Source organism: Amblyomma maculatum, chromosome 1, assembly GCF_055883805.1.
Source record: "Amblyomma maculatum isolate TAMU_Amacu chromosome 1, ASM5588380v1, whole genome shotgun sequence".
Classification (NCBI taxonomy): Eukaryota; Metazoa; Arthropoda; class Arachnida; order Ixodida; family Ixodidae; genus Amblyomma; species Amblyomma maculatum.
Window position 1 is genome coordinate 325,872,373 of NC_139344.1, and position 24,284 is coordinate 325,896,656.

Below are 24,284 nucleotides of genomic sequence, written 5' to 3' on the forward strand. Positions count from 1 at the left end.
GCGCGGACAAGCCAGCTCAGCACGCGGCAGAAGCTTTCTCCAGTGTGTGTTGTGAACGCTTTGCGTGCGGTGGCTGACGTGCGATGTGCGTCTCGTGTCGTCGTACTGAACGTGCGTAAGCTACGGCGGCTGTGGACGCTAAGAAGCGGCAGGATGCGATGGTCGAAATGCAGGGACACCAGCACCAAACGCTTATTTATTTATTTTTATTTTTTTTTTCAAATTCTCGGCGGCAAAAGTGGGTGGTGGGTTGACTATGCGACAAATACAGTGTCATTTTTTATGATTGCAAGTGGCGTCTCAAGCAGATTTCTGTATATCGAATTATCAATATATCGAACTATTTTGCGATCCCCTTCGAATTCGATATATCTGGGTTTGACTGTATACAAAACAAACATATGGTCATGATGATGATCATGTGTATCTTTTAGTATTTAAGCCGTCTTCGTTGTTTCCGAATAAATCAATTGCAAGTAGCGCCCTGTCCTCTTTCTTGCTTGTTGTGCTTATATAAGTTCACAAGCATGAACCAACTAGCCTCGCAATGCATATTACAGTAAGGAAGACCTTCCTGCATATCAGTACAACCATGTAACAGCAGGAGTAGCTTCCCCAAATTACAGCGTTATCACATGCACTTTTCTTCCCTCTCTTATTTTTTGCCCATCTAGTAACCTTGCAGCGCATTGAGCTCAATTTGTATCTGCACGGAGCAATGCAAGCCAGGCCTCAACCTCGTTCAAATTACCAGCAGCCCTCTCTCTCATACGAATGCAAATGAACTGGAAGTTCATATTAACCGTGAATTAATGGCAAGTAGAACTTAGCAATAAAAATCATTCTGCCAACATTTGAACTAAAGCCACACACAAAAAAAAAAAGCAAAAGCTTGACGACAACACACCTGACATACGGGGAGCTGACAAACGTTTTCGGTTATTATGGCACGATATAGTGTAGGAAAAAAAAAATAATAATTTCAAACCAAACAATGTGTTAATACCATTAAGAGTTATTTTCGCTGCATTTCTTTGGTCTTAGGGATACATTTTAGGCTGAGCAGAAGTACTTTACCTGGAAGGTTGGCTGACGATCCATGGTTCCCCCATGTCAAGGCCAGCCATGCTGTGGCCACCCCGACTCTGATGTTCTGCTTCAAATCTGGACAAGATCTCTGAAAGCTGTGGCAAAAGAAGGATGCAGTTACTGTGAGAACAAAAAAATTAAAAGAGCACAAAAACCCATGCAAATAAGATGTTCTGTTAAAACATCTGCCAAAGTCCTGTCGCGCCCCAGTTACGTTTCAATTGCCTACAAAGTTCTAGCCTAGTAAAACATGTTGGGACACTGAACAAGATTGTGTTGTTTCACGTCGCGTTACAAATGTGTTCTTTCAGCGTGCGAGCTGCATCGCATTCAGCACTTCAAAAGTTGTGGGAGGCAGGAAAGCATTTTTCTGATCTGTTTTTAGAACTGAGCTGTAATGCGGTCATCCTATGACAACTCATGCGTGGCTCCATTTCCTAAATGTGCCTCGTGGTGGCCTCATAGCCTTCAGGTAGAGTTCATGCTCTAGAGAAAAGGGTGGGGAGGGAAGGTGACTGTTTAATCGTTGAACACACCCCCAAGTCTCGCACTTTGTACAACCTTTGCCATCATCGAGCGGGACACATATTTGTTAGACACCCCTGAACGCTTTGAAACGCATCACACTGCATGTAGCTGGTAGGTGACAGTCCAAAAACGTGGCTGGTTTGACACAGAGAGCATGTTCTTGGAATACTGCCCACAAATGCACTGTTTAAAAGCACCTGCAAGTCTGTCCACAAATTTCATGAACAGAAAGCGAAACTATTTTCATCATCAAGTGCGATGCAGGAAACTTGGAAATGACAGTATCGCCTGTCATTGCATTTCACTGCTGCCCATCAACCAATGTTCTAAAGTCATGTTTGCATTTTGAAGCGAAAGCTTTACACCATGTATCAGCAAAGGTCAACCTGGGCATCCGCTTGGCCTTCAACAAGCCAGAGGTCACAGTATGGCTATATAGCTGATTAGCCATAACACCTATGGTGTACACAACCACTTGACCCTTGAGCTTTGACAGCAGCTACAGCCTCAAGTGTTCCCTCTTGTACTTAACAGTGTCTTCGACTCCTTAGTCTCGCTATTTCAATCACTACAAAACCATTTCTGCCCGTGTGTAAACCTAAGCATAATCAAAGCAAAACCAAGAAAAACAACGCTTTTGCTTCGCCTAAGTTTAGCAGGGTTAAACCTCGGCCAGTTCTTTAACTCACAGGCTTTAATCATTTATGGGTTTGTCAACCAATTTTTCAGACCCGGTTTGAAAAAGCGTCCGGAAAACCAGGAAATCAGAAAAAAAAAACGAATTCACAATAAAAAGATCACTTTATTTACCGAGCGGCTTGAAAAAGATTAGCTGTGGTTTAGCTTGTGGTTAAACCTGGAATTACGTGAGAGCAATCTGCATGGCTGTGCTTAGGTTCAGCTCGAAAGTAAAGACATGGCTTTTGCACATAGTAGTTTATGGTTTCAGCTTTATTTATGCCATATGGGAATCACTTCACACACCTCTTGCCTCTCGTCGTTGACCATTCTCATTCGGGCGTAGAAGACTTCTAGTGGTATGACATTGTCTCGGAGTTACGCGAGCGCAATCTGGATGGCTATACTAAGGTTCTGCTTGAAAGTACAGATATGGCTTTTGCACATAGTAATTTACTCTATGGTTTCAGTTTTATTTATGCCATAGGGGAATCACTTCACATTGACCATTCTCATTCTGGTGTAGAAGACTTCTAGTGGTATGACATTGTCTCTACGTCGAACTACGGGGCACACCGCCGTCACAACGTTTGAATGAACCTTCTGTCCTAGCAAATTGCTGTTGTCGTTCGCCTGTACCAAATACCAAGTTATCTGCCTTTTTCTTTTCCCTTTTCTTCTTTTTTTTCTTCTTCTCACAGACAGGCACGACGAAATGGCAAGACAGTGGCCAATGTAGCCTTCGCTACAAAACTGGTCAATCTGTTTCTGCGTCGATCTCCTCATTCTCACAGCCAGTCTCCTCTCCAGCGCGACAGCAGGGAAAACCGCGCAGCAGTCGATGTGGCACAATGTTCCAACAGAAAGGTGCTGGACACCAACAAACCAGTTCGGGCAAAGCCTCATTGCTCCCACATGACCCTACATCAGCTCACTAACGTTGCAGTTTGCGCATGTTAGTATAGCATGACAGAAATGAACAGCGCGCACTGGACGAGAATACAAGAAAAGGAATGACGAGACACTTGAGCACTCATGTGTGTCTCATCATTCCTTTTCAAGTGTAATCGTCCTATGAGCGCTGTTCATTCCTGTCTATATTAGCTTTTTTTTTTGCCCTCATGAAAAACAAAAAAACGTGCCAGTGGCGGTGGCTGTCTTCGTGAGAACGGTGGTCTGCTGTGCGTGTTGGTTTCGAAAAAGACAAACAAAAAAGCAAGCCAGTATTAAAAGTGTACAATAAATGCACACCTCATTAATATTGGTAATCAGCAATATCAAAACAATCTAGAGAATGTAATGAGCTCTAATCTTTCAATAGCTTGCCACAACTTACGAGATTGATTTTGATACAGCGATTCAAAAGTAAAGCAAACCCGTTCGATAAACTGTTTGCCAAAATGACACACTCACACAACGGATTGCGGCTGCAGCCTCTTGTGGGCACGCTGAAGAGCAAAAGATCCCACGGCGCAGAAAACAGCCAAACGCCAAACTTACGGTCACTTTCTCATTGACTGTTAGAGAGATTCGTAGAATGGTGCTAAACAAGTCTTTTTTATGTCTTCATTCCAATCACTCCTCAGAAGAAATGCGCAGCAGCGCCTGCTTCGCTATGGCACTTGCATGCAAACTATGACCGATGGCAAACAGACTACAAAAAAGGTAATTCTGTCATCCGCTTATTGTTGCAATGCCAGACCGCAAAAGTGTGAGTTTCAAATTCTATTTAAAATGACTGCGCTCCAAAAACAATGCTATGAAACAATATCGAGGTTAGCAAAACATGTCACTGTCACATGAATGAGACAAGTAGTAGACGATTCGCCGACGAGTGCCGGGTGGAGAACAGCAGCGCCAGTTTCATCTAGCCACCGTACTTATGCTTACTGGTCCGTCCTCCGAGGGGCGGAGCTCTATCGCTGCTGACTGATGAAACCATGGGGCAGGGGCACATAGCGCAGGATGCCTGATTTCAGAAAGTAACGGAGCAATCGGTGTGTAGCAGGTATGTGTGATGTATGCAACGCGGGTTCGAGGTTGCACATAAACAAAATGGCAGCAATCTTGCAGCAGTTTTTCATAGCTTTTGACCCGCGATCGAGAAAAAAGGTCCGGAAAACAGAACGAGAAAATTTTCGAACGTCCGAAACTTTGGTCAGCGTCATACAACTCTATGGAGTGCATGATGGTGCCATAGCAGAGTCCGAATAATCAGGCAGGTCTGGAAAACTGCCATCCAAAAAATCGACTGGCAACTGTATTTATCAGTTTTTTTATTCTGCTTTATTCATTTGATTATTTTTTTCCTAGAAAGGACACCACAAGCAATTGGCTGTGTCACAGCCCAAGATGTGTCCATTTACCAATATTAAACTGAAGTTTTTAAATGGGCAGTAGAAAGAATTTTGACTGCAATGTTTTCCACAATAATCAAAACACAAATTTCAAAGAAAGGTGGATGCATTGCAAAGCAACACAAAAAACTGAGTTTCAAATGTTCCCGTTTTGGAAAAATGGCACGAAAAAGGAAAGTAACACAGCCCTTGACCAGCAATCACTGCTTCTTTAATTACCTTTAGTCAAGTTACACTACTAATATGTATGCTACTCTAAATATCACTAGGCTAGCTCGCTACTAGACCTTCGTGGAGAAAATGAAAAATTATTGCCATCAACCAGTTTCACATGCAGCCATCATCCTAAGTGCATCAGAAACACAGCACCACGTGCAGCAAATGACAAAGGGCGAGTGTATGCTTCATGACGCCAACAATCACGAAGACAACCAGAGCAGCGGGCAGCTTACAAGAAAATTAAAAATAAATAAATAAATAAATAAATAAAACACTGTGAAGGTCACACCAAATTAAATTAAATTAAAAGGATCTGTGAGCTAATCAACAGGCAAAGTCTTTAGAAGCCACTAGTCAACCAGGCAGCACCAGCATGCAAGTGGCAATCTGTGAAAATATTGCATTGAAGCTTGAATAGGTGTGGAATGACCATTCCCTCAAGCCAGAGGTTTGCTGCAGTATCCATTCACTCACAGTATTAAAACCTTGGGAGAGGGCCAAATCAGAGGGCATTTGTCCATCCAGAGAAGCCAGAGTGATCACATCAGCAGGAACCTTCCGTAAAAGAAGCCGGGCTGCTCTGCCCTGACCCCCATAGGCTGCCCAGCTGAGAACCTGTCAGTGGAAGCAAAGGAAATGCGCTTGAGGAAGCACTGTGTGACTAGTGTGTATCTCCTCTCGCAACAGTTTCCATTGCAAATTCAGTGTTACTGCAGTCAGTTACTGCAAGTGACATTAGGGTAGACAAGAATTCTACAGTAAAATCTCGTTAGTTATAAGAGACACTTGAAAATGATTTGGTTGGTTTTACTACGTTTGCCATGCTAACAACATTGTATACAAGAGACATAGCTACAAGAGACACTCTGTTATAAAGGTCCATTTTTGTAGGTCCCTAAAGTAAATTCTTCACTATTTATAAGAGACACAATTAACCAGGTACACTCATGCAACACAGCTGACTCATATCAACTCGTATGTGCAGCAGTTTAGATTCCCTTAACTAAATTCTGTTTCATACCAGTGTCCTTTCTTCATTGCACTATGTAAGGAACCGAGAAGGAGTGCCTCCTCTCGACTGAGAAGTTAAAACGTCCCTGTTGTTTCAGTTACACAGGAATGTGATACAGTGGCTGAAACAACAGGGACCTTTTGACTTCCCATTCTAGTGGAGGCATTCCTTCTCGGTTCCTGACATATTGCAACAAAACAGGACACTGATATGGAACAGAATTCAGATAAGGAAATCTAAACTGCCGCACATATGAGTTAGTAAGAAATTTTGGTTACAAGAGACATCTTTTTCGGGCCCCTTAACTGTCTCTTGTAATGAAGTTTTACTGTACTATGTGGATTACTCGAGCACTGAAGCCACACCGAACTGGGCACAAAAACTCAAACCTTTCCTTTCAATCGTACAAATACAGCAACATTCCAAGTGGCAGCATCAGACCAGATCAGGAGCCCAGTTTGCAAAACAGCTGAGCCTGCACAGCTGTGAGCTTAGGGTGAGCTATGCCAGATGTGCAGAGAAGCTTAGCCCTAGCAGCTGCTGAAAACTTGCAGGCTTGTATGCGCCACATACGTTCCTTTTCCTGCCTCTAGACTTCAGCCCTCTGCTCACGTCACTTTGCTCATTACTGTATCAACGAAAATGTCACAACCCAAGTTGCGTGAGCCAAGCCCTTGAAGTCAGCTCATTTTCAAAAAAAAAAAAAGTTACAAGGGTTCAACGCTGCTGAACCAAATATTGAGCGAAAGCATTAGCTGCGGGTGACCGAGCGTTCTTCTTCTTCTCTTTTTCTTTTTCCTCAGCCCACATATAAAGCCCCGCTTTAACCGAGCCGTATGAATGTGCCTTAGTGACCTATAGGGGTAACGTGAATGCCAGGGTCCTAGCAGGCTGATTCTGACATAACCGTCCCATGTAAAATGAGAGACCCAAGTTGGCAGCTCCTGCCAGCCCAAGTGGGGTGTGACGTCACAGCGTCACATGGGTAAGACCATGGCTACCGGCCGCGCTACGCTGAAGGCTCGAAACCTAAAATAGTATTGCTTTCGCAATAAAAACAAAACAAAACAAATAAAATGCCCTTATTGCAGCAAGAATGTGTATGGATGAAAAAACCAGTCATTGAGATTATGCACTGCACTCGGTAAAGGCCTGGAGCAAAGTAGACCTTTTACGATGGCAAGGACACTCCACACACTGCAGAAACAAACTCCAACAACCAGGTACCTGGTGTCAAGTTGGTGCAGCGTGACTTGTAAGGTGTTTCATTAATACACTTCTTAAAGAATATGCACAGTTTGCCCAGGTCTTACACTAAGAGAGTGGACTTTTACTTCCAGACAATGTTTCAGGCACGAAAAATCTTCAAGTCTTCTTTGCAGCCACAAAAAGCCAAAAGCACAATTTTGGACCAAAAGCAGATCTGTGACATCTGAAAGCTGCAAGCATCGCCACATCCCCGCATGCTCAAGTGGAAAACCACCATACTGTCATGAGACATTCAGAAGCATAGATTAATACCTTCATGTGGGCCAGTCGGTGAGACCTTATGGAGAGGTGCAGCGCAAAGGAAACAAGAACAAAACACAAGGTCCAGTTTGCCTTATGCCTTGTCGTCCTTATTTCCTTTACGTTGCACCTTTCCATGATTCTGAAGCAACAGCCGCTCAGTCTACTCAGATGCCAAAAGCTACCGCTTATGCAGTACACAGGTTCGAGGAAATGTCAAGAAAATTACAGAAAAAGGTTACTCTCCTTTTTTTTTGGTTTGCTTAGTGGAGGACACTAATCGAGTAATTACTCGTGATAAGAAATTACATGATGAAGTAGAAAAGAGGAGAATCTCCCACTCGTGGGTGCAAGTTCTCGGACCAACATTACTGGTTGCGCATCAGCCGGTGGCGGCCACGGGAATGAATTACAATTGTACTACATTTCAAATACAGATAGGCATGTTGCTAGTATTTTCTTTTTGCTCTCAGAAGCCTTCTTGCCATTCCAGTAGTAATGTGAATGAGTAATCTTTAGTACACACAGCTGACACGAAGGCCTATTCACAAAAGAGGGGTAAGTAGGAACAGGCACACCACGTTTGGACCTCAATGCCTGGTTCCATTGTTCCAATGTGCTGTAACTGTTCCTGGCACAGACTACTTGCAGGTCGTGCAGTGACACCACTACTACTAAGCCACCCATCACAGTGGTAGCAGATGGCTTCACCATTTTGGGATGGTTCTGCTTTGACACGTGTGGAAGTGTGCAAGCAGTGAAGAAACCTTGAAACATTGCAATTGCTGCTCAGCTTTCATTCTAAATTTAGACATCATTGCCAAGATTCTTATGGAATAAAATTTCTATGATGTCAATGGATTTCATCACTTTTCTGGGGGGCCATTCGATAATCTGAACATTTTGCATGTTCTTCAAAGTCCAAATTAATGAGCTTTCACATAGTGACTAAGAGAAAACGGTCTGGGGGCAACATAAAGCAAATAGAACACAATAAGATAAGGTAATGGGCATCTACTGCTCACCGACCATCCCTGGGCGTCCATACATCTGGTATTGGCTCCCCGCTCCAAGAGGAGCTCCAACAATTCACAGTACCCCTCCCGAGCAGCCAGCATCAGGGGTGTGGCACCATCCCTGTTGATGAGACCAGCATTTTTAAATATTTTGTTTCCTAACTGACGGTCTACAACTTGGTGTGACTTGTTCTGCACTGCAGTCAAAGCTTGGGTCACTTGAACAGCATGAGCACTCCTGCTATTCAGTATCCATCCACGCACGCGGATGACATATTTGTTTTGTGTGCATTGCTCATAATCAGTTTCCAAACACTTAACAACACTGTGACATCCATCAGAGAAGCAGAGATGATGCGACCAGGAACAACATCATTACAGGCATGATGTCATACACATTCTACAGTGTATGGCTCAGTGTTTTGGTTTAGATTTATTAGGATTAACGCCCCAAGCAACATTGGCTATGAGGAATACTTTAGAGCAGAGCCCCAGAAATTTTGACCACCTGGTGCTCTTGAAAAACCCCTTGGTGTGATGTCAGTGTGTGTCACATGCACTGACTTCGCACAGTACACGGGTGCCTTGCATTTCGTGTACATTGAAACAAAGCCAACATGGTGGGGATCGAACCCTAGTCCCCGTGGTCGGCATTCAGGCACCCCAACCACTGAGCCACCGCGGAGGGGCAGCTTAGTGCTTAGAGCCATACTTTCCCCTTATCGCAGCCATTGCTGCATTAACTATTTTGAAGCAGCAACGTTACGACCCGGCTCTCGCACTACTCATAGATTTTCTGGAAGCGCATACTACGAAGATTCTCCGTCCCTCTATCTCAGCGTGATCATGGTTTTGTATGCGAAACAGTGTATTATACAACATCAACTTCGATCCGACGAGAAGAGATTATTATACAACATCAACTTCGATCCGACGAGAAGAGATTATCTCCTTGTCGTGCCAGTCACAAAGAAATCTTGCAGGCATGTCATGACGAGCCCAACGCGGGTCACCTAGGGTATGCTCGAACTCTGGCTTGGATTAAGAAGAGTTATTACTGGCTGCAGTACAACTATGTGAGAACATGCCATGATTGCCAACGACGGAAAGCACTGCCTGTGAAACCAGCCGGCTTACTGCATCCTGTACAAGTGCCCAGATACTCATCTGAGCAAGTTGGCACGGATATATTGGGTCGTTTTCCAAATTCCGCTTCGGGCAACAGGTGGATTATCGTCGCTACAGATTACTTCACGCGTTACTCCGAAACAAAGGCCCTCCAGAGTGGCACAACAATCGAGGCAGCGAAATTTTTCATCAAGCACATCGTCCCGAGGCTATAATAACGGATCGAGGCACTGCTTTCACTGCCGAGCTGCTAGAGTCTATCATGCAGCTAAGCAGCACTACCTATCGCAGATATCAACCGCCTACCATCCACAGACTAATGGCTTGACAGACCGTCTCAACAAAACTCTCGCCGACATGATGCCCATGTACGTGGACGTTGAACACCGGTCTTGGGATGACGTCCTGCCGTACGGCACATTCTCGTACAACATGGCGCAGCAGGAAACCACACAAATGACACACTTCTCTCTACTGTATGGCCGCGAAGTGTCAACAATTTTGGAAGCCATGTTGCCCTATGACGGCCGTGACCTCAAAGTTGGTGCCAAGCAATTTACTCAGCAAGCATAAGAAATGCGACAACTGGCGAGGGTACGCATCCGGAACCAGCAAGATCGAGATGCCCAACATTACAACCACAGCCACCGTGTAGTGAGCTTCGAACCGGACGACAGAGTGTGACTCTGGACTCCAATTCGACATCGTAGCCTACCAGAGAAACTTCTAAAACAGTACTTCAGCCCCTACAAAATAATGCTCCGTCAGCTGAGTGACGTCACATACGAAGTGCTTCTGGACGAATTTTCCACTACTCGTCGCCAGCAGAAACTCGAGGTTGCTCACGTCATGCGCACGAAACCATACTTTTCGCGAGAACTGCCCTAGAAGCTTAGCACACCGCCTTACCGCATGCTTCTTGTGAGCAGTTATTTTCTTAATTTATTCTTTTCTTTCAAATTCATTGGGTCAATGTTTTCTTAGACAGGGCGGTAATTCAGTGTGTGCAACAGAAGTCGCTGGGTGGCTGCTCATTGCGAGTCTCGTGCGTCGACTAAAGAAGCGGAAGTGCCCTCGTGACGTTCGATGCGAAGAGGCTGAAGTTGGGTGCCGACCATCTCTCAGTGCTCTTGGCCTGCTCTCTGGTGCCTTCTGGGTCAACCCCCATTAAATCCTTCTAGTTACGAGCCTAAACGGCTATGTAATACTGCCCTCACGGTTAGTCATCATGGAAACTTGTCCTGTTCTCGACTCTCCTAGTTGGTACAGGATAAACACAGGAAAGTGGCAGCGCACTTTTGCCCGAAGAAGCAACTCCACCCAAAATAAGAAGATAGAGCCAAAGCTCCACACGCGGATAAACTGCTGGGAAAGCGGTGTAAGGTCTTCCATGGTGCCTTTCCCTTATTGGCACAGACAAGAGTGAGAAAAGGTTAGAGGCTGAATACTTCCTACCTTTGCAGCGTGGTATAGCTCTATAAGTGGCGTTATATACCTAAACACAGAGCATACACGCTCCTGATGCAGAAACTGGAAAAATATTTGTGCCCAGAGGTGAGTGCCGTCTAGATGACAGCACGCGCTAATTGCAGCCAGTTTTGCTACGATACCATGTGGCCACCAAGGTCACAAAATCAAGGCAAGGCGCACACATAAGCAATCTCGTTTAGAGGTTTACCTGTATGAAAACTTGAAAAAGGTCACTAAGAAAAACAATTACGTCTGCATACGTCTCTGCATACATCATTACGTCTCTCAGACAAGCGGGCGCACTCCAGTGGAAGAGCAGAAGTAGAATCACTGGCTTCCAATGGTAGAGGAGGAGGGCTTTTCCCCTGCTGAGAGCACCCAAGTGCACTTTCGGCTGCTCACTAGTCTAAAACGAGAGTAGAGGAAGTCACATGGCATAAAGCGTCATATCCGTGCCATCTTTTTTTTTCTCTCTCTCTGGAGTCGGCGACGCTCCAAATGGCGGCTGCAAAGCATCGGCACTCGGAGAGCTCTTTGCAACCAAGCGAATTTTTGTCAGAAGCGGAAAGCATTGCTCAGGTGCTGTATGCATGTTTGAGAGTCACTGCTGGCATCGAAAGGGCCAAAGGAGGCAGCAGATCGCCGCGCTGCGAGAACAAGGCCTACAAAACAAGTGGTTCTTCACGAAGCGTTGGCCTCTCCTTGGGTTGCAACTGCCACCACTGCGGGCAGTTGAATGCTGGGGCAGGAGAATGCTGGGGAGAGAAGTGTGGTCACGTGGTCATGGTGCGCTGCTCTCAGTGGAAGTACAGTTACACCCTCACTCGGCGTGCTCCTGTACTGCTCTGCAATGCTCGGAGCCTCCGCTCTCGTCCCCCCCAACCAAATGCGCCAAAAGAGGCCCACTAATTTTTTTTTTATTTCAGGATGGCATCACGCCTTCCTAACGCCTACGCATTACTTCAAATGCATCCACATGCTGCTTGTAATATGCTGAAACTGCATGCTTCATCACGACGCTTCACCTCATGGAATGTGTAGTGAAGCGTCCTTGATACGCAGCAAGACATGAAGAGGCATCACTGCTACTGTGTCACGCTGTGAAAACGGTAGTGGGGGCATTTACAAATTTGGAGCACTTCTTAAACGTCCTTGACAATATGCACATAAAGCACCTGACAAAAACTGAAAAAAGCATTGGAAAAGCGGCGATTGGTATGCACTGCTCGTCCCGTGTGTCCTTTTGTTTTTCGCAACTCTGCAAGCATAGACTGTCTTAGGTGCCCCGTGGTGTGATGTCACAAAAGCAAAAGATACGGAAACTAATTCTTTTGCATTTGTCAAGCAGAGCACAGTGGTGTATAGTGTAAACTATTGTCATTTGTTGCAATCATAAATGTTCCTCTATCTCAGATCATGTATTATCACCATGAATCTTGCATGTCGTTCGGCCAAATTACAAGTAACAAAACATTACCAAATAGACAGTTGGTGCAGTGAGTTTGTTATATCAAGAACGACTTCTGCCACCCCTTAATGACAAGGAGTACATTGAGAAACTTCACAATATAGAAAAATTTGCTACACCAAAGATTACATCAAGCTTTAACTGTACTTTTTAAAGAGAGAGAGAGCTCTCACACACTACACTTTTCATCTTGAGGTTGGTTTGTTGGTTTGTGGGGTTTAACGTCCCAAAGTGACTTAGGCTATGAGAGACGCCGTAGTGGAGGACTGCGGAAATTTCTACCACCTGGGGTTCTTTAATGCGCACTGACATCGCACAGCACACGGATGCCACTCCGTTTCGCCTCCATCGAAACGCAGCCGCCGAGGCCGGGATTAGATCCCGCGTCCTGGCGACGATAATGATATACTGATACGAGCTTCCTACACAAACTATCCCAAATTCTACTCATACGCCCACAATGCCGTGAGTACTATTCCATATACCATACCACCTGGTATGCCAAATGGGCGCGGCAGTCCCCCCATACCCAAACCCTATCCTGTTCACAGTGCTCAGAACTTGATAAGCGCAAGCTGGCAGACCAGGTCAGGCTCATGACAGCCATTAGTGCAGCCCTGAATTGAGGGCAATCCCAGGTGGGGTAAACTTCTTTTTGAACCAACAAACATTTTATCGTAATCTTGTGTACTATACACTGCACTGCGGTGCCTTTTTTTTTTTCTTCAGTTTATTGCCCCCTCGATATTTTTGAAAGATTATGTAATCTATGCTTTCCTTACACCTGCTAATTTTGTATAAAAATGCTGCAGAGTATTTTTCTTACTCGTGTTATTAATTATATTATGCTAAACAACTTTTTGTATATTATAAATTTCAGTAAACATTTCTTCCACCCACCCAATCTCTAATGCCTCTGCGTGGGCCATGAGAGAATGTGACATACCATCCTGTACCTATTATGAAGAATATTTGTATTTTACGCTTTCTATACGAGGCAATCAAAACACTGCTTATAATTATTTGTATTTTGCATTAGCCTTTCTTGCCTGCCCCAAGGGTTTCTGCTCTGCAGTATTAAGTGAATAAAAATTTCTCATACCGCTGAAGCTCTCCTGACACATGACGGACACATCTGTGTGTTTAGTTCAGCATGTTGGTTGGCTAGCTTATGGAACTGACATACCGAAGCGACTTGGGTTATGAAGGGCACTCCACTTCCATTGACTGGCAAACATGTCACACACATGTCACAGAAAGACCAAAACCGGAAAATGAAAAACATGCACCTGTCAGCCAAGTCAGGGCTTGCACCACGCTCCAACAGGATTTGAGCGCATTTGACCAAGGCGGGCTCGTTGCCTATGTGAGAGCTGCAGACAGCCATCAAGGGTGTGGCAATGCCTGCAAGGGTAACAGTGATGCACAGCCGTTCTTTGACGCCAACAAGAATACAATGTTCAGTAAACAGGCATCATTAAAAGTCACGCATGTTCAGAGAAGGGCCCTACTGTAAATCCCGTTTTACCAGGCCACAACCACACAGAGCTACCAGATGAGAACAGCATACGGGGCACATTTATTCTACCACCACTGCTCCATAGTACACCACATCAATAGTTTTCTCTGCTGCTTGTTTACTACAGGAAGATCTGCCAAAAATATTCAAAGTCAGCCATTTTAGCCAAAGTTGCAAGACAACCAAAATGTGATATGCTTAGAGGATCATTTCGGAAGTCCCAGCTCAATAATAAATTTCAACGCCTTCCAACAGAATCTGAGCAGCCATTAATATATGAACTCAAATTAAATTATTAGTACACTGCAGACTATATTTAAGGCAAGTGCATGAAAATTATTCAGCAGTGATGTGAGGGCATACGGTGCGCGTCCAATACCTCTGAAATGAGAACAAATTAATGAAATAGCCTTGTAGGAGAAAAAAAAGAATTAGAGCAATTTAAGCATTTATTGCACATTTAATGGCATTCTAACCATTGCACCAGCAAGGCGTCATGTGTACTCGACCATCACCCAGTCTATTATCTTCTTTTGGGTGCCATGAAAATTGAGTGTTTCCTACAAATACCAACAACTCGCTCAACTTTCCAAGAAATCCTTCAGTGTCCTCACACTGTTTGAAAAACTGCAATAAAGAACTCAGGCAATCATCAGCAGCATCACAAGTCACCAGCGCAGGCTTAAGCATAGCTTGGGCATCCCCTTTTGCTTCGGCGCAAGCTTATTTTCCAATGCGCCAGTGACCTGCACTCCACCTTTCAAAATACAGTGCAAGGAAGATATATCAATAAAGAACAAAGTTATGTCCACAAGCAAAAAGACACACACACTGGAGAAAGATCCTTTACGGTCTTTGAGCATTTTGTACAAGTGGCCATTCACACAATCATTCGATAAAACTACCGTCAATAGCAATGGCAGCTTCTACGGAAACAGACTACAGGCAATAATGAGATGTCTCTTGAAAATTTCCACCACAGCAAAACCAATAGCTTCTCTGACTGCCACAATGGTGCTGTCTGGGTACTTGACTACTACTAAAGCACACTTCATGCACAATAACAGTCCATAGGGTTGACATCTCGGAGCTGGGAGACCACATGTTCGCAGTAACATGGTCATTGACACCTTCGACCATTTGTTCTTCAGCTGCAAGGGCTGTATGGGACGGTGCAGAGTCTTGCTGAAAAACATACGGCTTCCCTGTGCTACAGCAGTAATCCAGCACTTGAGAAGCAGGCTCAATACCCCAGTTTAACCTATGGCATTGTTCCTGGCATCTTGAAAAAAGAAATGGGGAACCATCATGTAACCTCCACTGCTTGTAACCCCATGATTATCAATGAAGCAGAAAATATTGTATAAATGACAGCTGGAACATCCTCGGGACCTTTACACAGTCACTGATCTTTTGTAGCGAAAGCTTAGCATAGCTAGAAGCTGAGCTAAACTAGGCTAGGTTTGCGCATTTCGCCGGTGCCAAGAACAATGGCTGCCTGACTGCTGGCTCTTCCGCCACGCAACATGTGACGTGACACAAGCCACTACTGCGCATGTGCTGTAACCATGGCAACCAGCTGCGCTGTTTCACAGGTGTTCTGCCGCTGTGCTCGCTACAGAGAGGAGAAAGAAGGCAGTGGCATCCCAGCCGATATGCGCGTCGGTGCGAAGAGAAGCAGAAGGCTAGTTTCTGCACTGGGTATGCTCGCGCCGCCGCAGGGAGCTGACTAAGTGGAGCAGGAAAGCGTCGACCGGCATTGCATGTGCAGGGCATGAAAGTGGATCCCGCCTGCAACAGAGTAATTTCGACCACCTGGGGATCTTAAACATGCACTGACATGCGCAACTCATGAATGCCTCTCTCCATTTCGCCTCTATTGAAACGCAGCTGCCAGCGATTGGCTTTGCGGGTACTATGGTTCCACAGCCGCTTTCACTCTACATTCGATTCACCAGCGTTGAACCCCTCTAATTTTTTTTGCTGTTCTACTTCTGGTCCTAGACATACCTTTCGTCATCAGAGGAAAACCACAACATTTGAAGTTCCTCTGTTTAAATCTGTTCATGGGGCACTTTTCTCTTGTCAGGCACTGTCCTTGCTTTTCTCTGAAAAGAATTGTCCTTTCTGCCTAACACAAGGCTCCTGCTAAAGGTCTAGTGGCCCCATCAACCTGCACCTTCTACGTCAGAGCGCTCATCAATAATAATTTGGATGCAACAGATAAATTACGGCGCCATATTGTCCGAGTGCAAACAATGGCATTTCCTGTAGCAAACTGCGTCTATGCAGCCTCCATTTCCATACTTTGAAATTGAATGACTAGCAACCTTCAAGAAATAGCTATCTCTGAATCGGTCTAGCCCACAGCCAAGCAGATAACTGCATGCCTCTGTTTTCCAGAGTTAGCTGGAGTTCTACCATGCTTACCTGCTGCAAAAAAGGATTTGCAACCAAGACGTACGGATAGTGCGTCACCTAAAATGCGTGTTCTCAAATACCCACCGCATCCTGTAGCTGTCAAGGTACTTTACACAATGCCAAACTTGCAAGCTATTTCAGTCTTCGAAAGCTGGCTGGCCAATTTGTTTGGCCAATATGTTTGCCTTTTCACGAAGCTTGAGCAACTTTTTCTGAGTGGGGAAAGCAGAGACAGCAGAAGTGCACCAAAAAGCTTTCATTTTTTGTTGTTTTTTTTCTCTCTTTGAAAGTGCTGTGTGGGTGCTTTAGTACAGCTGCACAAGTGGGGCATGTCGGCCATAAACATTCAACTTCTCCGTTTGCCGCAAATGACGCCTTCATCCTAAGTGGATTTTTTTCCTTTTTTTTTTTTATCACTCACTCTACCAAATAAATGTCCCCACATCATCCATCTTATAGAGAGTTCATCTTAAGGAAGTCTACTGCAGTTTCTCTGTGTGCTACAACACAAGAAATACCTGTGCTACAAAAGCTTCCCATGCTTGGTAGAGGGTACTGGACTGAAACCTTGTGTTGGACAGAAAGAACACAAACCATATGACCTTGCCATTGCTTTCAGTAAAATATTTAAAAAATGATTTCCTTATAAGGTATTACCCAATCAACAGCTCCAACAAATGTGAACAAAACGTAAAATTGTCAGCTGGGTATGACCTGAACAAGCTAGTCATAATTTACTGAAAAAAGCAATGCAAAGAAGACAATAATAATAATAATAAACTGGTTCACAGGAAATGAAAGGCGCAGTATCTGTCACACTTGTTCTGTGCACACCTGAACCATGCCGTAAGGGAAGGGGGAATGTAGGAGTGAAAGTGGAAAGAGAAAAGGGTGTTATAGTGGAGGGCTCCGGTGTAATTTCGGCACGCCCAACACACGGACGCCCCTTCGTTTCGCCTCCATCAAAATGCAGCCACCGGCGGTCGGGATTGAACCAGGGCACTCCGGCACAAAGAAAACAAGTGAAGAATGTCATTTTGTATTTCACCCTCGTCTTTCTGTAATGTACTAAAATGTTCACATGCGCCGCACTACCAGTGTGCGCAGAGTTGGTAAAAAAGAATCCTCACAGTGAAGTGGGCAAGGACAGGCTTTAAAAATTAGCAAAAAGTGTAGATGCAAGAATGCCTGAACTTGTCATCTAAAGTCCCTTGCACCATATACTCATCAGTGCATGCTTCGCCAATTTGAATGTGGAAGACAGTGGCATGGATTAAGATACAAACGATTTCAATTATCAAATCAAATACTATATTATGGAATGTAGATTAACCAAAGTATCGTAATTTCACAACATGTCAAACTCTACAGAAGAAGGAAGCAACAATGCTCTGAGAAGCATGGTTTTAATGCAAGCATATCAAGGCTCCCATTCAGCAGAAAGCCCAGTGACAACATTGCGTAGTTGTTGACGCAGAAGGCGAAAAATCACATGCATGCCTCCGGCAGGTGGTAGTTCACAGGTGACATGGCCAGGCACTTAACAGTCAATGAATGGTAATGTGACGCCACAAGACTATATGACATGGTCGCTCACTATGCTATGTTGCTACAATTCAATTTATGGCCGAGTTGACAGGAACTTTATGGAGGCTGAGATAGGAATAGAACCCAGGACCCTTGGATCCCAACTTGCTACCTCTAGGCTGCCCAGGCGCTTTCATATAGCTTGGTTAAAAGGAAGCTTCATATCGGTGTCGGGCAGTCTTTCACATAATTAGGTAGCTTATGACTGCATGCTTACGAGTGTGGCAGTTTCAGATTTAGCAGCTTAATAGTGGCTATAACTCCATGTTGGCTTTTGTCAACACTGGCACTGATGAAAAACAATAGCATTACCGCTTGATCCTTGAAAGAGGTTGAAAAGTTGAGGCTAGCTATGAATGGTTTAGCCTTGTGGATTTACTATCGCTACACTATTGGAGCAAGCTGGCATAAGAGTGGCAGTAAACTGAAATGACAAAGCACCCGTTACGCTGTTTACTGAGCTTCACCAGACAAAGCCAATTTCAATGTCATGTACACCCTTCTGCAGTTCAAAATGAAACGAAAAGAAAGCAGGAAAACAAATTCAAGCAAATTATTAAACTGGCACTGGCAGACTCCGCATGATTATCCAAGTATAATGGCGTCTTCAACATTAATGCAAGGAACCAAGCATAGTTCAAACATGCATCTTTTAAACATGAACAACTACGAGATAGGTCACGGTAGTTTCCCAGCACTAGAACCTCAAAGCATCAGCAAAGGGACACACTGCACAAAGGCCATTTTCCCAACAAAACAAACATATGAGAATGAGTCCAGAAATTTATTTATAGCCTTCTAAAATGAACATCATCAAATTGCACAGAACATCACACTAAACTGATTTGTATTCAACTTTGATAAAAACATATTTACATGTGTACAATGGCATATTCACTGAAGGTTTCCCGCTGTGTTTGCGTACTGCTTACTTTTATGGGCATAATGCATGCTCAAGCTGCAAAGTTATGCGCTAATGAAGTGAATTGATATTTTTTTTTTTCTATGTAGAACACAAAGCGATGTGCATTAGTATCTCGTCTAATGAACAAGAGTGCTACGATCTTCACAGAGAAGAGCAACAAAGATGCGCAACCCAATGCATATTCCCAAAGTTGGTCACAGTTCACTCTCATGTAGTGCACTGTTTTTCACTGTGACCTGCTGCAATGAAAGGCATTCAGTCAAGCCACATATTTGATGCTATGTTACTACACAAGTGGACAGCTAGTTCTGCAAGTCTGGACACGAATACAGCACCGGAGCACTTGTCCAGATGTGCAAAAGACATTGCAAATGAAGGCGGCTGGAGCTGCTCTCCCTGAGAGGACCAACAAGTGGCAGAAAGGAAACAGCAAGTCCATTCAAAAATAGAACCTATTCTCATGACACAGCACTTGCTGTTTTTAATATGTGGGCAACTAGCATTGGAAAAACCTTAATGCAAAAAAATATGACATCGCCGCTGCAGACCAACCTTTGTTGAAGTTTGCATCAGCTCCATTGTCAAGCAGAAGTTGCACCATTTCTGCACAGCCGCCGGAGCTGGCTTCCACCAGAGCAGACCAGTCACATCTGGATTCCAAGTTCACATCCACTCCTGGTCAGGAAAGGGCAACATCAAGTCATTTTTACTCCTGCCATGTTTTCTTACTACAAACTATCAAACTTAGGTGCAGTGGAGCATATGTTGCAACAAGAGCTATTCCAGAGCTCGTATTCCGAGTCTGCGTCGTGTTGAGAAGTGTCATTTTTGCCCACATCTGATGGGTGAAAATGCCAAAACAGAAAGTGGTGCAAACTGCGGTTTTGGTGTTTCCACCAAAAAGACGTCTTGTGGTCAAGGCAAAACAGCCTTTCTGAAAACGACACAAACTGGGAATACGGACCCAGTACTAGGACACCAGCAACCACTACAATATTTCATTGCATACTATGCTAGAGTATTTTTCTTGTCTTTACGTTTTAGCACGAAAGGTGTTTTTTTTTTTTTTTTTTTTTCCCACGCTAATGCAGCATGTGACTGCAGTACAGTTTGCTACACTGACTTTTCTGTCCGGGCTTTTGACTGCCACCGTCCGCCTAATGCCAAGGTGCGTAATGCTCCCTGCCTACGCCTCTTGTGTTAGAACAGATACAGAGTTGTGGTGCAGTCACTGCTGGCGTACAGCCGTCAGAACGCTTAACACGAATGCTCCAGCGCGTGGCCTCGACGAGTTTATGCGCCGCTGAGCGCTGGCCGAAGGGTTCGACAGCCTTTTAGTGTTTCCAAAGAGCACCGTTGATCTTTCCCGGCCCCAAACATATTGTACAGCGTGATTTCAAGCCCAGCGGCTAGCGCTGAGTGATGCAAATATTCTTCCAAACCCCGCGCTCAGCATTCGTGTTTAGCGTGCTGACGGCTGTACGCCCAATGGGGTGACCGCAGCTGAAGATAACAAGCTAAAGCAAATGAGCAGCACACAGTGTGAACGGCTGAGACTCCAGAACAAACGATTTGACACATTCCTCGAGCGCAGTACTAACCATTGGTGAAAAACGAATACCGCCTCTCAGCGCACCCCACAGCTAAAAATTACTCGCACGACGGCTTTCACCGAGCAACTAACCTTGACTAATCAAGTTACGAGCAAGTTCAACGTTGCCTCTCGCCACTGCCAGCCGAAAATCTTCCTGCAGCTCGGCCGGCGTTCGTTGCGGAGCTGAGCTTTCACCTTCTCCAAGTGGTGTCTGGCCATTTTGAACGCCAACCGCAGGAGCCTTGAATAACGGAAAGATAAACAGGCAGGAATAAGATAAATTAGAAGCATTTACCAAAGGATCATGCAATGCGATGCGCCAACTCTAAAATCTGGGCAATTTAGGCCTTGACAGCGCTGCAACCACGGCTGCAACACAACAGCATAATGTCGAAAGCACTTTTTGTACCAGGCGGTGCTTGTGACCACGGGAACCGTAGTCCTCGGGAAAGACCATTTCATCGTCCTCAGAGTCCGTCCAATCTACGTAATCAGCTGGTAGCCCTGCCATGTTAACGAATGCGGGAGCCTAGAAGCCTGATACAATAACAAAAAGATTACACCGCTACTCACACACCGAACAGTTTCATGTAGCATAATACATGCGCGCCTCGGCAACGGCTTTGGCCATCGACTTTTCTTTGGCTATATCGGCCATATCGACTTCGCTCGTTTCGGTTTCGTTTGGTACCTATGTAGTACAGTCTATGTGATACAAAGCAGCAAATTTCCCACGGCCGATGGCTTCAGCCGATTTTAAAGATATCGTTGCTAATAATTAATGGACACTGAAAAAATGTTCACCAAGAGTGAGGAAACCGATACCACGCGCTGAGCAAAGGTTAAAGGGGTCATGACAGCTAATATTTGAGCATAAACCGATTATTGCGTTTCACTGCACACACGTTAAATTATAAATCCTCGAAATTTGAACTCATTCGGTTCAGCAGATAGTTTTAAAATGAATTTTTATTTAAAATATCCAAAGCAGCTTTCTGGTCTCGCGACCATTAACTGCTGACGTCACAACGAGATCTCATCATGTCATCTGCTACATGGCGGAAGTACCAAGGTCAATGGAAGTACACTTGGTCTGCTATTCGCGGTGTCGGCTGCGCTCTTGCATAACGTCTTGCATACAGGCCGTGGACGGTGGTCACTGAGCGCGTTTGTTTTCTTCAGCGAAAATATTTTATTCAGATATTCTTTTTTCTTTGACAAGCATTCACTATAATATGCGACCTTAGTGATCCTCGAACTTGGTTTAGGCTTCTAGAGATTGTAGAGGAGGCCGAAATCGATGGCCTTATGCTGTATTATTTGAGCATTCAATCAGAATCATATTATTCTTATGAGAGTTAGCTTGTCTCTCTCTCTCTCGTCTACTCTTCCGCAGTGACGCCGCCGCGTTTCCCTCTCTCCTCCCGGCCTACCTGGGACACCTCCTCTCCCCGGTCCTGTCGCAACTCTTTCGGAGCTTTTTCGGCGGTTTACCGTGCACGCGCGCGGTTATTTTCCGCCGGAGAGACGCCGCATTGTTTGTTCCGCATATATTTGTTCGGGCAAATTAAAGCTCACGCAACTCGGTATTTGTCCCCTCTGGCCCGAACCCGATGGAGTAGCGGCTTATCGCACCGCGGGTTGGGTCACAGCGACACGCCGGAGCTAGAAGGCGACTGCAGCGTCTAGCCCCATTTGGCGCATTATTCCAAGAGTAACCCCCATAACTTACAGTGCACAAATGCGAAAGCCTGAAGGTCTATTCACACTTGCGACTAGATGAAGTCGCGCGACTGGTAGTCGCGCGACCAGAGGAGAGGAGCTATGTTCACACCTGCGACTGCCGCCTTCTCGAAAAACGAGTTGGGAGTAGGAAAGCTGCAGGGCGATGACAGCGAACGTCGGTAGCAGCCGCTTGCCAGACACTTCAGCTTTTTCAGGCGAGAACGCCGACGACGAATAGACGGTGTCAATATAAAATGTTGCGCCTGCGTGAAAAACCCATTTCTCAAAAGTTCATAGTACTTACCGGATAGTCCGAATATCTTTCCGATCTCCTCCCAGGCCATATCCTTCTCCCTGTTTTTAAATTCCGGATGCCGTTTGTTGAAAGGGGGGGGGGGGGGGGGGGGGGGTATTCTTTAATTGCATTGAGAAGGTGCTCGATCGAGTACACCGGGAGCTCGCTGATTGGTGAAATGGTTTGCGACTAGTAGTCGCGCGACTGAAAATTCGAGCAGTGCCCGATCGGCCCGCGGCAGTCGCTTTTCGACCGATGCGACCATTTGCGACTGTCGCTTTTCGACCAAAACGGTCGCGCGACCGCTGCTAGTCGCAAGTGTGAACGGGCCTTGAGATGTTGCCGCCCAACACGGTACATCGCGCGCCCCTGTATCCCGCTGATACATCTCGCGGACAACACAGCATTAAAGGCCCGTTCACACTTGCGACTAGCAGCGGTCGCGCGACCGTTTTGGTCGAAAAGCGACAGTCGCAAATGGTCGCATCGGTCGAAAGGCGACTGCCGCGGGCCGATCGGGCACTGCTCGAATTTTCAGTCGCGCGACTACTAGTCGCAAACCATTTCACCAATCAGCGAGGTCCCGGAGTACTCGATCGAGCACCTTCTCAATGCAATTAAAGAATACCCCTACCTTTTCAACAAACGGCACCCGGAATTCAAAGGCAGGGAGATAGGATATGGCCTGGGAGGAGATTGGAAAGATATTCGGACTATCCGGTAAATACCATGAACTTTTGACAAATGGATTTTTCACGCAGGTGCAACATTTTATATTGACACCACGGTGATTGACATCGTCTATTCGTCGTCGGCGTTCTCCTGGAAATACGAGAGCGCGGCATGCGTACCGGCTCGCCTGAAAAAGCTGAAGTGTCTGGCAGGCGGCAGCTACCGACGTTCACTGTCTTCGCCCAGCAGCTCTCCTACTTCCAACTCGTTCGGAACGAGAACTGAACGAGAAGGCGACTGTCGCAAGTGTGAACATCGGTAGTGGCGAGCTCCTCTCCTCTGGTCGCGCGACTGGCATTCGCGCGTCCTCATCTAGCCGCAAGTGTGAATAGGCCTTAACTCTCACAGATTCTGCAGTGATCTCAGAAAATTTATCTTAATATGGGTACCATGTTGTAATGATCTGTAATAGTAACACCTAGATATTCTACAGCCGGCGATTAATTACACATATAGCCGTTAACCGAGTAATAATGTTAATAATAATAATTGGTTCACAGGAAAGGCACAGTATCTGTCACACTTGTTCTGTGGACACCTAAACCGCGACTTGCGGGAAAATCTGTGAAAGCAGCGGCACCCTTTTCATGAGGGCAGCTTTATTTCAAATACTTTTGCCTCACTCTCAACACGTGCATGATATTCTAGGTGTGCCAATAGTTCTCGTTGCAGCAGTCACATAGTACTCATATTTACGCAAGCATTTTAAAACTTGCTTTTGCAATTGCACATCTTTCAAAGCACGAAAAGGAAAGTTGTCAACATAAAGCAATCCCTTCAGTGATGACAGTAAAGGCGGCCCATGTTTACCTACTGCAACTCTACTTAGAACCTATCCCAGTAGTGTAGTAGCACGTGTTTTCCTCTGATAAGTACATAGAGCAGCAACCACTACTTATCTTCGCTTGCTGCGGCTCGACAGTTCCGCTGCCAATTTCAAAATAGCACCTTCATCTGCCAAAAGACCGCTCAAATATCTTCAATGTTAAGACACTGGCAAGATCAATAAGTT

The 24,284-nt window shown here is 45.2% G+C and overlaps 1 protein-coding gene and 1 long non-coding RNA gene across 2 annotated transcripts in view; one reads left to right on the top strand and one right to left on the bottom strand.

Annotated features, from left to right (window-relative positions):
• Window positions 1-1,168, top strand: part of LOC146207336 (uncharacterized) — a 30,311-nt gene extending 29,143 nt beyond the window's left edge. The window contains exon 3 of the long non-coding RNA XR_014702623.1: window positions 1,045-1,168. This is a non-coding gene — a long non-coding RNA (uncharacterized LOC146207336). The remainder of the gene's footprint in view (window positions 1-1,044) is intronic.
• LOC146207337 (ankyrin repeat, SAM and basic leucine zipper domain-containing protein 1-like) overlaps window positions 1-21,152 on the bottom strand; it is a 46,267-nt gene extending 25,115 nt beyond the window's left edge. Inside the window, exons 1-7 of the mRNA XM_084586048.1 lie at window positions 20,930-21,152; window positions 20,611-20,761; window positions 19,479-19,601; window positions 13,764-13,878; window positions 8,418-8,529; window positions 5,346-5,486; window positions 1,078-1,184 (exon numbers count right to left, since the gene is read on the bottom strand). Of these exons, the coding sequence (XP_084442174.1) occupies window positions 1,078-1,184; window positions 5,346-5,486; window positions 8,418-8,529; window positions 13,764-13,878; window positions 19,479-19,601; window positions 20,611-20,761; window positions 20,930-21,031 (851 nt within the window). The 5' untranslated portion in view covers window positions 21,032-21,152. The remainder of the gene's footprint in view (window positions 1-1,077; window positions 1,185-5,345; window positions 5,487-8,417; window positions 8,530-13,763; window positions 13,879-19,478; window positions 19,602-20,610; window positions 20,762-20,929) is intronic.
• Window positions 21,153-24,284: the final 3,132 nt, after the last annotated feature.